The sequence below is a fragment of the Haliotis asinina genome, chromosome 15 (genome assembly GCF_037392515.1).
Source record: "Haliotis asinina isolate JCU_RB_2024 chromosome 15, JCU_Hal_asi_v2, whole genome shotgun sequence".
Classification (NCBI taxonomy): domain Eukaryota; kingdom Metazoa; phylum Mollusca; class Gastropoda; order Lepetellida; family Haliotidae; genus Haliotis; species Haliotis asinina.
In genome coordinates, this window is record NC_090294.1 from 25,391,529 (window position 1) to 25,406,559 (window position 15,031).

At 35.9% G+C, this 15,031-nt stretch overlaps 1 protein-coding gene across 2 annotated transcripts in view; it reads right to left on the bottom strand.

Annotated features, from left to right (window-relative positions):
- Window positions 1-748: 748 nt before the first annotated feature.
- LOC137264816 (nicotinamide/nicotinic acid mononucleotide adenylyltransferase 3-like) overlaps window positions 749-15,031 on the bottom strand; it is a 51,517-nt gene continuing 37,234 nt past the window's right edge. Inside the window, exons 7-10 of one of the 2 annotated variants that reach the window (XM_067800148.1) lie at window positions 14,455-14,513; window positions 13,634-13,729; window positions 8,080-8,347; window positions 752-3,328 (exon numbers count right to left, since the gene is read on the bottom strand). In XM_067800148.1, the coding sequence (XP_067656249.1) occupies window positions 3,287-3,328; window positions 8,080-8,347; window positions 13,634-13,729; window positions 14,455-14,513 (465 nt within the window). In that variant the 3' untranslated portion in view covers window positions 752-3,286. Of the gene's footprint in view, window positions 3,329-8,079; window positions 8,348-13,633; window positions 13,730-14,454; window positions 14,514-15,031 lie in introns of both variants that reach the window. The other variant, XM_067800149.1, reaches the window with a different exon arrangement.

Here is a 15,031-nt window from a genome sequence, read left to right on the forward strand (position 1 = left end):
AAAGACCGTTGACTAAGGTGTAACGCGCATAGTCCTTTAGTCTGTTTCCTCTGGAAACGCACCGATGAATTTCACTTTAAACGTAACAAAAAGTTAAATGAAGTAAAGTGAAATTAACATTGTGAATCCTCATAACTTTTCCCTGCCAACTGAACATTTAAATCTTCCAATTTTATCAAACGTAGGTTAAAAGTTTAACATACGATCATAGTTTCAAGTCTTATATATTGGTTGATATTAAAAGGGGATAAGCACAGTAGTTGAAACAGTGAAACATAAGCACGTGCGGTAAGTGATGAGCGTTAACTTTAACCAACCCTCCTTGTTTTCGGTGTTTCATTTAATGTGCATACCACCTTGTAATACAAAACTAATGTTATACTTTGGGACAGACAACCCAAAAGTTTCCTTATATACATACTAGTATCAGATGCTTATCTCTTTGGTTAAACCAAGAAATAAAATTCTTAAAAATCTGCAACTCAAAGTATTGTGACTCCTTAGACAACATGTAAACTTGAAAGCATGTAGTCCAACAACGAGATGGAAGAATTGGCACATCCTGGCAACTTCTTCTCACCAAATGACATTGAGTTCAGTTTTACTTCACTTTTTCTAAATGTCCAGCAATATCATGCCTGGGTAAACCAGACATGATTATCACACACTGTGCCCAGGTAGGGAACCAAACGAGGTGTTTGACATGATAAGCGAACACAATAACCTCCCTCACATAATAACAAACATCTGGGACAGTAATATCTTTATTCAGCAAATTTAACATTGCACATCAGCCGATAAAGACAGTTTAAAATTTGCAGCCATTACCAGCAAGTGTTACCAGCAACTGTACAACAACATTAAGGAACACAAAAGAAACAAATAATATACATTGCATTTCTTGAGGGAGTGAGAAGGATAAACAAGAATGATTGACATGTGGTGCTAATCTCAAAGGATCTGTTCATCTTCCATTAAAAGCCCTGGAAAAAAAGTGACTTTACATATTAAACAAATAAAAAAAGACTTGAAGAAGAAATTTGGAGGTGAGTACTCTGCAACTTTGGTTAATCTCTCGTAAAATCAAATGTTCTGATACAAAAATACAATTTTTAAAGGGTTCACATTAATCTCCTTAAGGTCACAAAAGCTCTGGACAAGCTGAACATGATCTGGGACTGACTGCTCATTCCTGACTACATAAGTGGCATCGAGATCAGCTACTACGGACCTTAGACCCAATGAGGAAAATTAACACCACGGGTAGTTCCTGACAAACCATGGAACATATCTGGGAAATTCTGGCATTGTTGATTCTGGAATGCTGGTGAGAAGCAATGCATAATCCTGAGAACTACAGTGGAAAGAAACTCTAAAATCACCTAGATTTGCATTGTAATATCATTCATAATCTGAGAGGTGATAAAACATAAAAAAATATAGAATACTAATTAGACCCAAACTGAAAATGGAAAACATATCTTAGTTGGACAAATTAGTAGTTTAACAGCAGTCTGTGTTAAGGTATAAATATATATAGTACTGGTATCTACATATTAAGCTCACCGCAGCAAATATTGACACACATTATAATATGGAGACTTGACATACACAACAAGAAACTGGAACTTCTAAATAATGCTTCATATATGGCACATGGGAATAACAGTATGCTCAGTGTCTGCATCTTTTTGTATATAACTGATGAAAAATACATGTACTTTAATACAGAGTACTGGGACTATGGTAATGAATAAGTCTGCTTCCTATCTCCACTTCCTATCTACAACTGTTACTGGATGTCTTACAAGCACTGAATGCATTAAATATGTCCTTTAAAAATTAAATTAAATTTCAGATAACTTCGCCAAGTTCCATTAGCCGTTGAAAGTTGAAGCATCAACTTACAAGACTGACATGTGTTTCATCTCTCTGTTCAGAGAGAATAAAAATGAAGATTAATCTCATCTGTCAAAATTAAGAAATGGTGGCAAGACTACACAGTTTACTTTACAATCTGTGAAAAGGAAGTTTTATAAGCTTAAACAACCACACCACAAAAATGTTGGTATGTCAACCTGGGTAATATCTCATGTGTGCATGAACCAAATCTGAAAATTGCACTGATATATGTAGAGTTGAAACTGAACACTTCTGGAAACATCTGAGGAGCTATTAGAGGACACTGGGCCAAGACTTATCATAGTTCTGCTTTGAATGATGATGATCAGAAATGTTCCAATCATCATTTACTATCTGAAACTAAGAACTGTTCTAATTATCAACAAGAAAACAGACAAGATTCATCTGCTAATAGGTGCAAGGATTTAACACTGGATTACATTCAATGAGCACTTTACATTCAGCTTGAAGTATTGCATTACATGGCATAAGCTGCATTTAGTTGGTGCTCAATAGATGTCAAGACAGCACTGACTGGACAAGTTCAACTGGACAACACTGCAATCCAGAGGTATTATGTCCACACATGATTAGAACTCTGTAACTGTAGAAGACTACCATAGGTTACTTGGTATATACCATACTCCTATCAGCAAGTCAACAGTTTCATGTTTTGAAAGCGAATATTATGAAGTGTTTCAGAACATTGTTTGCTTGATGTTTAACATTAAACTCAGCACTATTTCAGCCATGTGGCAGCAGTCTGTAAATCAAGTCTGGATCAAACAATCCTGTGCTTCATAGCATTAGCATCGACTTTAGCAGTTATACTGTCAACCAAGTCCTGACCATCTGACAATCATGGATTGACGAAGTGTATTTCCAACCCCCGATGTTCATAAGCTGGACATGTTTGCACTATGATAGTCTGATCAATGTGGAAAAGCTTCTGACGACTGTTTCTCTCTTCATTCCAAGTATTAATGAACATTCTCATCACAAACTACAAATTTTACACTCAACACATTATTCAGTGTAAATGTTCATACATTTGCAGTGAATCAAAATATGTCTATACTTGAGGTTTGGTGACATGGCTAACTCAAAAAGTGTCCAGTTCACACCACAATTTCAGCAATGAGAAAACCATAATGGAATTGCACGTTTTTACCTAAGCATACAAATAGTACTGTGATGAAAGTAGTAATAGTAAGCCACAACAGTAAGTATCACAGACATGAGAAACGTGGTACTGACAGAAAACATCTCCTTCTACCAATGCCACAAACAGCACACAACTGATGCTGATGGTTGCTCCCCGCGGGTGAGCTTTGTGCCCTCCGTAACGTATCACAGTTGCTTCCTCACCTTGCCTGCCATCTGTCTAGTTCTGAACCTTCCAAGACTGGAAAGCCCGAAGGTTGTACTGGAACACAACAAAGCCACCATATATAAATCAGGAGTCCTGAACAACTACCATCTGTCAATCTCTGATACATCGTTCAAAGCATTTGATTCTCTGATACAAGGCATTACCAGTCCAGATAATATATTTATTTCATGTAAGACACAAACGTATTTAAATGTATTGTTGTTTGGGGAGCTTTCACTCTGTTTTTCTGTGGACAGAAAAAAAACATACAGGAAATATGTCCATTTCATTTTAATAATTTGATTTGCATGTTCAGTTTCAGAAATGTCACAGCATGCTCAAAAAGCGTGAATGACCTAAATAGGTCCATGACAAAGTACATTGTTATTGTGCATGAATGTAACACAGCTATTTAAGTGAATCAAATCATTTGAAACAAGTCAAAACATGAGGTAATTTAATGCAAAGTAAACATTTTTTGCATGATTCTATCAACATTTCCAACACAGTAATTTGAAGCTTATGTCAGCATTAAAAATGCATCCACTAACATATGAAAGAAGTGAAGATCGATATATGACAAAATTGCATCCACTAACATATGCAAGAAGTGAAGATCGATATATGATAAAGTTGCATCAATCAGATAATGACTAGAGATATAACAAAATAATTTCGCAACAATTAACTGTCAAATGTAAGTGGCAATGTTATTTCACACAGACAAACTGAACCAATGTTTAGTAAACATACTTGGCAATAGTACAAGCATGATACCAATTCAGCAGATAATACTACAAGAAAACTTCCGGGACTGGATAAATAATGTATATAAGTCATGATAAATGAGGTCAATGATGCTGGTCCACTAAAGGTAGGTCTGACAAGCTTTATACAATAATTGCATTGCAATAACATATGAAATCAGAACCCGTATAAGATATATACTGCTTTAAATAAGCACAGCAGCACTGAATATCATGTGGAAAGCATTCCATCATAAATATAATATCTGAAAGATCAACAACACACATGATGCAACGTCGTGTACATACATTATACATGTTCATTTCAATGTAATAATTAATGCTAGACAAAATAAAATATAAAGGTCATAAGAGACATGTCTTTATTAGGCTTTATGTTATATGAGGCTATTTTCAAATAAGAGGCCATTTCTTTCATGTCATCTCTCCTAGTAGAGGCCATTTCTTTCATGTCATCTCTCCTAGCAGAGGCCATTTCTTTCATGTCACATCTCCTATATGAGGTACATTTCTTTCAGATAAGATCACATTTTCCATATTAGGCCCATTTTCCTCATATGAGGTCATATTTTCTATATTAGGCCCATTTTTGTTTCATATTTCCATTTAAGTGTCATTTCATTCACATTTGGTTTTATTATAAATGAATTATTTCTTTCACGTAAGTGGCCACTTGTTTAATATAAGTGGAAATTCTTTCATATGAGAAGTCATTTCTTTCATATTTGTAGCCATTTCTCAGAAAATATGCTATTTCATTGAAGGATGAATGCCAGAGTGTTATAAAACACTATACTAAAATATAAAAAAAACCAGACCAACAACACATTAACAACATTGTGTAAACTTTGACCATAGCAACAATTGAGTTCATAAATAACGTTATATATCCCAACAAACAATATTTTGAGTGTGCTGTGTCATAGTGATTGCAATACATGTGTGCGTGCAAACATAGGAAAGAAGAATATATGTTTCAGTCAGACTGTGAAATCAGTTATTTCATAAAAAGACTAAACATTTTAGCCATTTCATAAAATGACTAATAAATTCTGTAATTTCATGAAATGATTAAAAAGTTTAGTCATTTCATAAAGTGACTAAGAGAGTCAACCATTTTGTGTAACAACAATCAATATACTTCAGTCATTTCATGAAATTTCATTTCATCTGTAGATATGTGTTGGACTGGGGTTTGTGAGGTGTGGCTGCTCGTGACACAGGAAGTCTCAAACAAACAGGTGTAAATGCTTCAAAGCCACACTGAAGCGCAACAGTCGCTGCTGAAATAGTTTTAACTGTTAGGGACGATAAGTGATGATGAAATCATGATCCACTTTTGTAGATTAAGTTATTTAGTGACATTTCTGAAAAGACCATAGTATATTGATTGTTGTTACACAAAATGTCACGAAATGGCTGACCTTAGTCATTTCATGAAATATCTGAAATGTTTGGTCATTTCACGAAAATACTAATTTCACAATCTGACTGTAACATACATACACATCAATAAGAGACTTCATGGCAAGTAGCTACTAGCTTGCATGTTTTGGTGACTATAGTGACAACACCGTTTCCATATTCAAGTCTTAATCAGAGTTGCTTGTTATGATTCTGACTATATCAGGAGCAATTGTTTACAAATTACTATCAAATTGTGGAAAAGGGGAGTTAATCCTGCATAGTAGGCATCATCTGTCACAAACACATGCAAAGGTAAGTCAAGTCTAAGTACAGAATATAGCTTTCATGCTACTGAAGGTGGTATCAAAACCTTGTCAGGCAGGATATGAAACTGTTCATGTTGTTAACATATAGTCATAAGTTAGAAGGTCTAAGGTTCTATATTTGTCTTGACAATCAATAGCTCTTATACCATCCCTTAAAACCCTACATGCCTATACATGATTTCAACACAACAGCTGCATTTGTCTTGTGATGAATTTTGAGTGTAACCATTTCATTTTAACATGCACAGATAAATTAGATAATCTTTCAAAGATTTCCTTCTCCTATGCCCCCCCCCCCCCCCCCCCCAAATTTAAACATTCAGATTTTTGTCCATTTGTCTCATAAGTTTTGGCAAATGAGTATGAAATGCTTTATCCTTTTGAAACAAAGCATGCAGTTATAGGATGACAGAAATGAAATTTCTCAATGTGCACAAATGGAACCTGGTTTCACAATCAGGTCATAGTGCATGTTATTGCTGCACAAACATTTGCAAACATCCTGTTACAGGTCAAACCATGATAACCTATCAGGTGACCACAACTTAGCTCAGATGAATGGGACAGTGACAGCTGGATTGTTTTCAGATCTCACAAACTCAAAATAATTAACACACTTGAATGACTTTCCTCATGGTGATGACTGCCATTCAATCTCAGACTTCTATTAAACATACCAGATGTTTTTTCATTTCAGTTTAGTAGTCATTTGAAATGGCAAAGTTCTCAAAACTTTTAAACAAAACAAATGCACAGAACTACATGCTCAATGATGTTCCACAAAGCTTAAATAAGGTACATTTTAATTGGCGAATGCCTACTACTTGACAAGTGTTTTCACTAGTGAGTCAAAGTGTCACAAAACAAAGGTCATTCTGACGTGACGTAACTGGATGTTTTCTGATGCTTGTCTAGCAGTTACAAAACTTGATTGTAATGAGATTGGGTCCAATGAGGAGAGTGGAAGAGGTTTGGTACCACTATCTAAGGGTAGGCGAGTGAGTGAGTTTAGGGTTACACTGCACTCAGCAATATGGCGTTAAACAATCCAGTGATCAACACCAAAAGCATCGCTCTACGCAACTGGGAACAGATGACATCTCAAGCACATCAGTGAGCTGAGCATGACTACCCGATCCCTACAGTCACTTCTTACGACAAGCATGAGTTACTGAAAATCAACAATCTAACCCAGACCTTCACGGGTAACTATCTGAGGGAGATTCATTGATGCAAACTCATGTGGTCAGAATTGAACAATGTACTCTGCTTATAACAAAGATTCCTCATGTATGTAGAAACGGTTTTGTCACACATGTTTATTCTGCAACTATCATGATGTCATTATAAAAAGCTGAACATGCTGGTCACAAGAAAATCTTAGAAAGGCTGCATAACAAACACGCCACTTATTTTGCCTTGCCAGATATCACATGAACTAGAATGCACTTAGTAAAAGGCAGCATGTTTCATATTTTCCATATACTGGATCAAATCTACACAAGTGGATTTATTCTTTGGTCACAGTGAATGGAAGCTTGCTCTGATGTTTCTCACACAACATGATAATATCATGAAATGCATTTTAGTTGTTTGTGTATGGAAGAGAATTGTTGAAAATGAAACCAGCTTGTCAGCACTGTGTCTAGATACTATATATTGTTGTATTGCCCTGCATAAAAATAATGTAACCCCGGTTTCACTAAGGGATGGCCTGATCAGTATTGCCCTTTAAGAAATTAAGCAGGCTTGTTTTAACTGTGACTGGACAAATATTATGGTTCTAACAATTCCTACCCAAGCATGTTGAAAGGTCACTTCATATAAATTAAATAATTTTTCTAAACAAGTCAATAAAATGTAAAAAAAACATATACATCCATGATGGCAAACTGGTTTCATCTCAATTCAGTATCAATCCATGACTTCTGAATCAGGCAATAACTTTTGTGACATATCCAAATCAGAACATTCCACAGCTGTCATCCATTTTCATGCTAGTCTCACGAATTGCCTTAATCCAGCAAGCATCATCCAAATGTGAAGTAATGTCACATGACAGATATCCACAAATATTTCACTCACAACATATTCATCACTGTTCTGACACAAAAGTTATTTGTCCAAACACGAAGCACATGGATAGAAAAGGCAAATGTCCGACTTGTGTTGATTTTTTCTTCAAATTGCGTTCACCAAAACATTGCAGGTGCTGATGCAATTACAGAAGCACCACAGTCACATGACCAACAAGCAGCAAGCAGGGCCACTAAACACAGGTCTCAGGGGTAAGTGCAACTCGTACATTTTTCACCCGGCGAACTAGTGTTCCGATATCCGTCATGCAGGGAACATGTTGTGGCGACCTTGCAGGACTCAAAGATTCATTGATCAGGTGTTTGGGTGACCTTGGTGGGGTTGACCTCTCGGAGGAACACCGCTGTGACCTTAGCGTCATGTTACTGGCATCAGATGAATTGACGACTGACATCATCGACTCATTCCCATCATCGTCATCCGGGGAAGGTATTATCTCTGCATTCGGTGATGGGACAATGTGGTTGATGTACTTACTAGTGTTTCCGAAGCAGCAACAAAAGAAACCGCACATGATTTAGGATAAACATCACACATGGAAGAACACAACTACGATGCTTGTTAGTTCTGTGTTTTATATGTAGTTTAACAGCAATTTTCTACCTATGTGGTAGCTGTCTGGAAATAATCTAATCGAACACAATGCTGTTATATATACGCAGTTGGGATATGAGGACATGCATCACTCAGATCCATTTGCCTAACCATCCTATTTACTACTTTTTTATGAGAATAATGCGTTGCTGAAGATGATTTCTAACTCACATCTTCACTTTGCATCTGATCTCAACATAGATGTTTCTAATGCAGTGAGAAATATGTTTGACATCTGCAAGATACTTCTACAATAGGGAAATTGTTTTTGTTCAGTTTGGAAGTCTAGGCATAATGTCAGTGAATGCATATATCGCTGTGTGGCTTTCTAAAATATGGAAAGTATTCAAACAATAGAGCCTGTCCTTGTGAGTATCTGCACATGATAGTCAATAAATGTGTCATAAGTGATTCTGTATGGTTCAGAAATTTCTTCACACTGCAATACCTATCTGGCCATGAGTAGCATGGGGATCAAGCTTATGTTTAGCTGAACACACACTCCAAGGTGGAGCATAATAAGATTAGGATCATATATCGAACCATTAGGGAATTGAACCCAAGTCTTCCATGTCATGAACCAACACTTTAACCACTAGGCTAGCAGCCAGTGGGTATTATGACACATGATACAAATGCATATTCGGTTATGGATTGTGCACATTTTGCATGCCATGTCACAGATAATACCGAAATGGCTCAGATGAAATTTTTTGACAGTGCTCTGACAGCAAGACTAAAAGTATTAATATTACGTGCAACAATTCTTTGATTGGAAAATTTGATTGACTCAAATGATCAAAAACTTATTCTTGCACTTCATCAAACTAAATATCCATGACATCAATCTCACAGCTTATCATAGGCGTAGCCATATTGAAAGCCAGTGAACAAGAGTATGTCTGTGTTAGCAGAAGACTGTATCTTTTAAAACATGTCGGTGTCACAGAAAAGAAACATATTGTGTTCTCTTCAGTCAGTTGTTGTGAACATTATGAATAATGCCCTGATAATGTGAGAGAAGGAATTAGGGGGCCTCTAGTGTGATGACTGAATGTTTTTACTTTTCGGCTACCCTCATGCCATTAATGGATTGGGGTTTATGTACCTAACATAGAATATGGTAGAAAACTTACGACCCTTCATCTGTCTCTGTTTCAGAAAGCGATCATAGTACTCTGACTATCAGAGTGAGTGAGTGAGTGAGTGAGTGAGTTGGACTTTAGGTGGCATTTAGCATTATTTCAACAATAGCACTGCAGGGTACACAAGAAATGGACTTAACACATCATAATCATGTTGGGAATTGAACCCAGGCCTTCAGCGAGATGAGCAGATGCTTTAACCAATGGACTACCCAACCATCCCATGGCTGTCAGAACTCACATAATTAATATCAACTTTAAACAGTCAAGGTGCTTTGACTGCTTGTTTTAAATGAGCCCCAGCTGTCCTTATCTTACTCTCAAACTTTCTCCAAGGCAGTTGTTCAACAGATGACAGACGTTTCTATTTCAAATTTTAGAATATTCACAACAAAGAAGAGCGACTGGGGATCTTGTAAAAATATACATTTATTGTGACAAAATAAAATAATATTCAAGCAACATCTACACAAAACAGACAGACTACAGCAATATGAGACATAATCATAAACAGATATGCATACACTACAACATTCAGGACTTTAAAACAAAGGTAAATATCAAATTCATGCTTTTCAACAAGCTAACAAATATCTAAAATATTGCATATTGTTAGGTTTTGATATATCCAAAGAAAACAAAATACAAATGGCAGTTCTTGTAGCTAACTTTGTACCTCTTGTTTAAAAACTTCATACCAATTTAAAAATGCTCCATAAATACCTGTGTATATTCAACAGCACAGGTTAAGGCAAGATTTCTTGGATTCCATACCTCATGAACACATAACATAGTACTTGACTGCTTGTTATGCTGAAATACTCATTTGAGTGAGTGGGTGAGTTTAGTTTTAAGCTGCTTCAGCAATATTTCAGCATAATCACGGCAGGGACACCAGACTGGGCTCCACACACTGTACCCATGTGGGAATCAAACCCTGTCTTCGGCATTACAAGCAAAGGCTTTAACCACTGTGCTACCCAATACCACCTTACACCGTTTTAATATTGAAATGTACGTCATTATCAGTTTAGTTACAGTGGGATTAGTCAGTCTGATGAATTCTCTCTTCAAAATAATGCAAATACATGACATGTCACTGAGTTTAACATATTTCTTAACTTTTGCACATCGTGCCAAACTAACAAGGGTACATATTCACATATGTCGCTACTTTCTGCAAACTTGGAATTCTTTGTTCTCGGTTTCTATGTGTGTAGAAAATGTCCATTTTTCTTGGTAGTAAAAAAGTTAGTGGAGATTTGGGCAAATCAAAAACAAGTGACACAAAATGGTCTCCTACTGAACTGTGAATATAATTTGCTGATATGGCAAAACTGACTGTAAATTTGAGCCAGTACTTGAGTTCTTTATTCTTTATAAAGATAAACACTTATGAATAAAAAAATAAAATTTTGCATGTGTGTAAGGTGAGTGGATTCATGGCCCTACAAGGGACCTAAAAATATCTGACTTTCTGCTAAGTGTATACAACAAACAGGAAGGAGGTAAATTACTTTGGCCTTATCTAAGTAAAAGTTCAAATTTTGTTTACATACAGCCAAGACAAGTCTTGAAGTAAATTTTGCAAACAAACCATGAGACAGTGACAGAAGGATTTCAATGGTCGTCAAATTACTTATATTAATTAACTAAACCGTTAACATAATTACTTTACTATAACTATCATATTTTTTAACATTTTATATCCTGTTAAACTTTCACCATGGGGCAGCATACATTCTCTTTATTATACAATACACTCAGATTACCATTTCAACAAAATGCCATCAAAGTTTGTATTCAAAATCTCTAAGTCCCTGAGATACAATGTTTTGATTGTCAATAAGATGAAACTAATAAAATTATAGTTGTTACAATAAAACGTTAAAAGTTACCCTAATGTTTGAGGTTTTTCAGAAAAAATATGGTTAAACATTTCCTGAACATAAAAATAATATCTAATTAGGTAAAAAACTGAAATTCATCTATTCCTATGACGGGAGATGTTAATTGCACAATACAGATACATAATTATTTTAATTCTTGTCCAACTAAAAAATCCGTCAATTCATAGAAAAGACATGTTTTGCCATATTTGTTTTGTTTTAATTGATTGTAATGAGTAAGTAGGCTTAGTGTTATGTTGCACTGAGCAGTAACCCAGCCATGTGAACACAACCATCTGATCCTATTAGTCACTTCTTACGACAAACATCGGCTGGAGAAGACCAAATCGAGTCTGGATCAGACAATCCAAGTGACCAACATCATGAGCATTAATCTACATGGTTAGGATGTGATGACATGTGTCAACGAAGTCAGCGAGTCTGACCATCCAATCCCATTTGTCACTTTGTACAAGTACAGGTTACTGGAGATCAATTCTAACATGGATCTTCACGAATCTAAGTGATGGTAGTCAATTAATACAGCTATTTAACTTTACCAAGCAACTATTCTATGCCCGCAAATATGAAACACTGACTTGCAACATTTGTTTCCAAAGATAGATACCTTTTCAAAAAACAATTTCATTTTTACATAAACTATAGAAGCTCAAAAACTGAAAAGTATAAATTTGATTTTTGACTAAAAGCATTACACACACATAAGTATTTTCTTTATGTGTTAAAAATACATGAACTGCATTCCCTTGTGTAAGTGAGCTATGCTAAGAGGTTCTGTCAATACATCTGTTAATGCCTCCTGTATCATCCGGATATGTTAAGATTGCAGGGCTTGATTTAGTGCTTTGTTACTGGTGCACTTGTGCAACCCATTATTGCAAAGTTGCAACCAAGTTATTAGTCTAACTTGCACCAGGTGCAAGTATATTTCAGAGTGGGTAAATCTCTGAACAAAACATCTAAATAATTCAAAATCACAACAAATAATATGCAACTAAAATTGGTCGGTGCAACTAAGCTTAATCTTGTGAGGTAAATCGAGCCCTGGATTGAATGTATCAACTAAAACTAAACCACAGGTTAAACAAGTATGATACAATTAAAACAAAATAACAGTTCACTTTGGTAATAAAATCAACAACATAATTTTTAACAGTTACAAAAAAACTTCATTCCTCTGTCAAACAGTCTGTTTGTTTCTGCAAAAGAAACAAAATGAACATGACATAGACACAGCATGCAAACAGTCAATATTTCCTCGAATCTATTTTATTGAAAAAACCTCTGCAAAATGATAAAAAGAACAAAGTTAAGAAACAAAACCAAATATTCAACTAACATACCAAGTACCATGCCTATTGTTAGTGATGAAGCTAATGCCAAACAATGAACAATATTGCACAATACTACAAAATTCAACATCAAGCATACAGGATGCCAAGCAACAGTGAAAAGCAATGGTACAAGGACACTGGTCATCAGAAGGTCATTCACAATTTTGAGAGGTTTTGTGTATCCAACTAGACATGCACAGGTCTGTAAAATAATAATTGCTAACTTAAATCATTATTTAAATAAAACAAGTCCCAATAAAATTAGCATCCATTTTCTAAATGTCATGGTGTATTGATGGCATCCTTTGAATTCAGGAGGATGGAATTACTACATATCCATCAGTTTATCATTAAATTATGAACTTTTAGCGAGTGACTTCTCAAGAGATGTAAAGGAGAATTGTTTCATTAAGTGGCAGATTTGGAGTTGGTTTGGTAAAGCGAAACAAGCTATAGATATTGATGACTTCTTTATTGAAATGGGTAAGTGAGAGAGTATGGTTTTACGCTGCCTTTAGCAATATTCCAGCAACATCACGGCGGGTAACACCAGAAATGGTCTTCACATATTGTACCCTGGTGGGGAATCAAACCTGAGTCTTCAACATGATGAGCGAATGCTTTAAGCACTAGTCTACCCCAACGCCCCTCTAAAAACAATAGGATTACCATGATTGTTCCATCATTCTACAAAACATGTCCCTGCTTATAGCCAGGCTCAGTATCATAGTACCATTGCCAGTGATACATCGTGATACAACAGTGACAAAGTTGCTTACTTGTCAGGCATGCCATACAGCTCGTGCTCTTTAATGTGGTTGATCACCGAGTCTTGTAGCAAGTACTTCACACTCTCACCTCTCCTCAGAGCTCGTCTAGAAATACAAAGTCAACCGAAAAGTAAAATGACAGAGAGGATGAGTTTAGATCAACCCTGCACTCAGCAATATTCCAGCCATACGGCGGTGGCTCATAAATAATTGAGTCTGGAACAGACAATCCAGTAAGCAAAAGCATGAGCATCGATCTATGCAACTTGGATACAATGACACGTCAGCCAGCTTGACCACCTGATCCTGTTAGTAGCCTTTTAGGAGAAGCATGGGTTACTGAAGATCAATTGTTGTTATATACCAGATGTAATGGCAATTCCATTAAAGTTAATTCATGCTAATCCCTGTTATCAACAGTCCATTGCTGGTCCAAATCATATGGTGTTGTCAACTGGCTAATGTAAACCGGGGCCATGTTACGTAAGGCCAAGAGTTGTCTCCCTTAGATGTGGCAGAAAACTATACCAACTGTTCCATTTTCAGAAACACCTGCTAATGTGTCTAGGTTTCTCTGCACCATAGCTGTGTTTTGTCTCAGTGGACTAGCAAGATAAAACTTGTATGGCTTGACTATTACAAACAAGCAAACACATCTGGCATGAATGTTGCAATACAGGGGAAATAATCAGTAATGTGATGCTAATGTTACTCTCCCTTGGCTCTGAGAGTATGTCCCTTTTCACATGACAGTAACACTAGTTGATACCAAATTTTATGAATCACTCATAAAATCTCTTCATCACCTCCTACTTCTTTGAAGGACTCACCTTATCTTAGTGGAACTGATTTCGTTTGTGATCCACTCCGTAACTATATGAATATTTTCCTGAAACAACAGACATAATTGCATCAAAACACTACAAGGCCATATGGATAATCAGTAAGTTATGACCACAATCAAAGGTAAGGGGTGACACTAAATCAATAGCTGCCATGTCTATTGTGGGTATAATTAAAATAGCATAACAGCTAAACCCACTGACAGTTATAATTTATGGTCACTTGTAAACAAAATTTATGGTCAAACTTAAGAGTAGGAATGCATATTTTCTACTTTAAGAATTTACTGACAAAATCCTAAGCCATCATCAGATATTTCTTATAAACAAGGGCAAATATATGACATAATTTAAAAATGTGCTAATAGATAATATTTAAGAAAGTCAACAATCTCTGGGCATTCCAAAAACAACGAAAGTGTAATTATTAGGAAAAACTCCCCCAACATGTTATTGTTGCTAACAATATATGTATATTATAGATATTTCATCTGTTGCTTCACGACGCACTAAGCAATATTCCAGCCATGAGACAACAGTCAGTAAATAATTGTATAAAGATTGT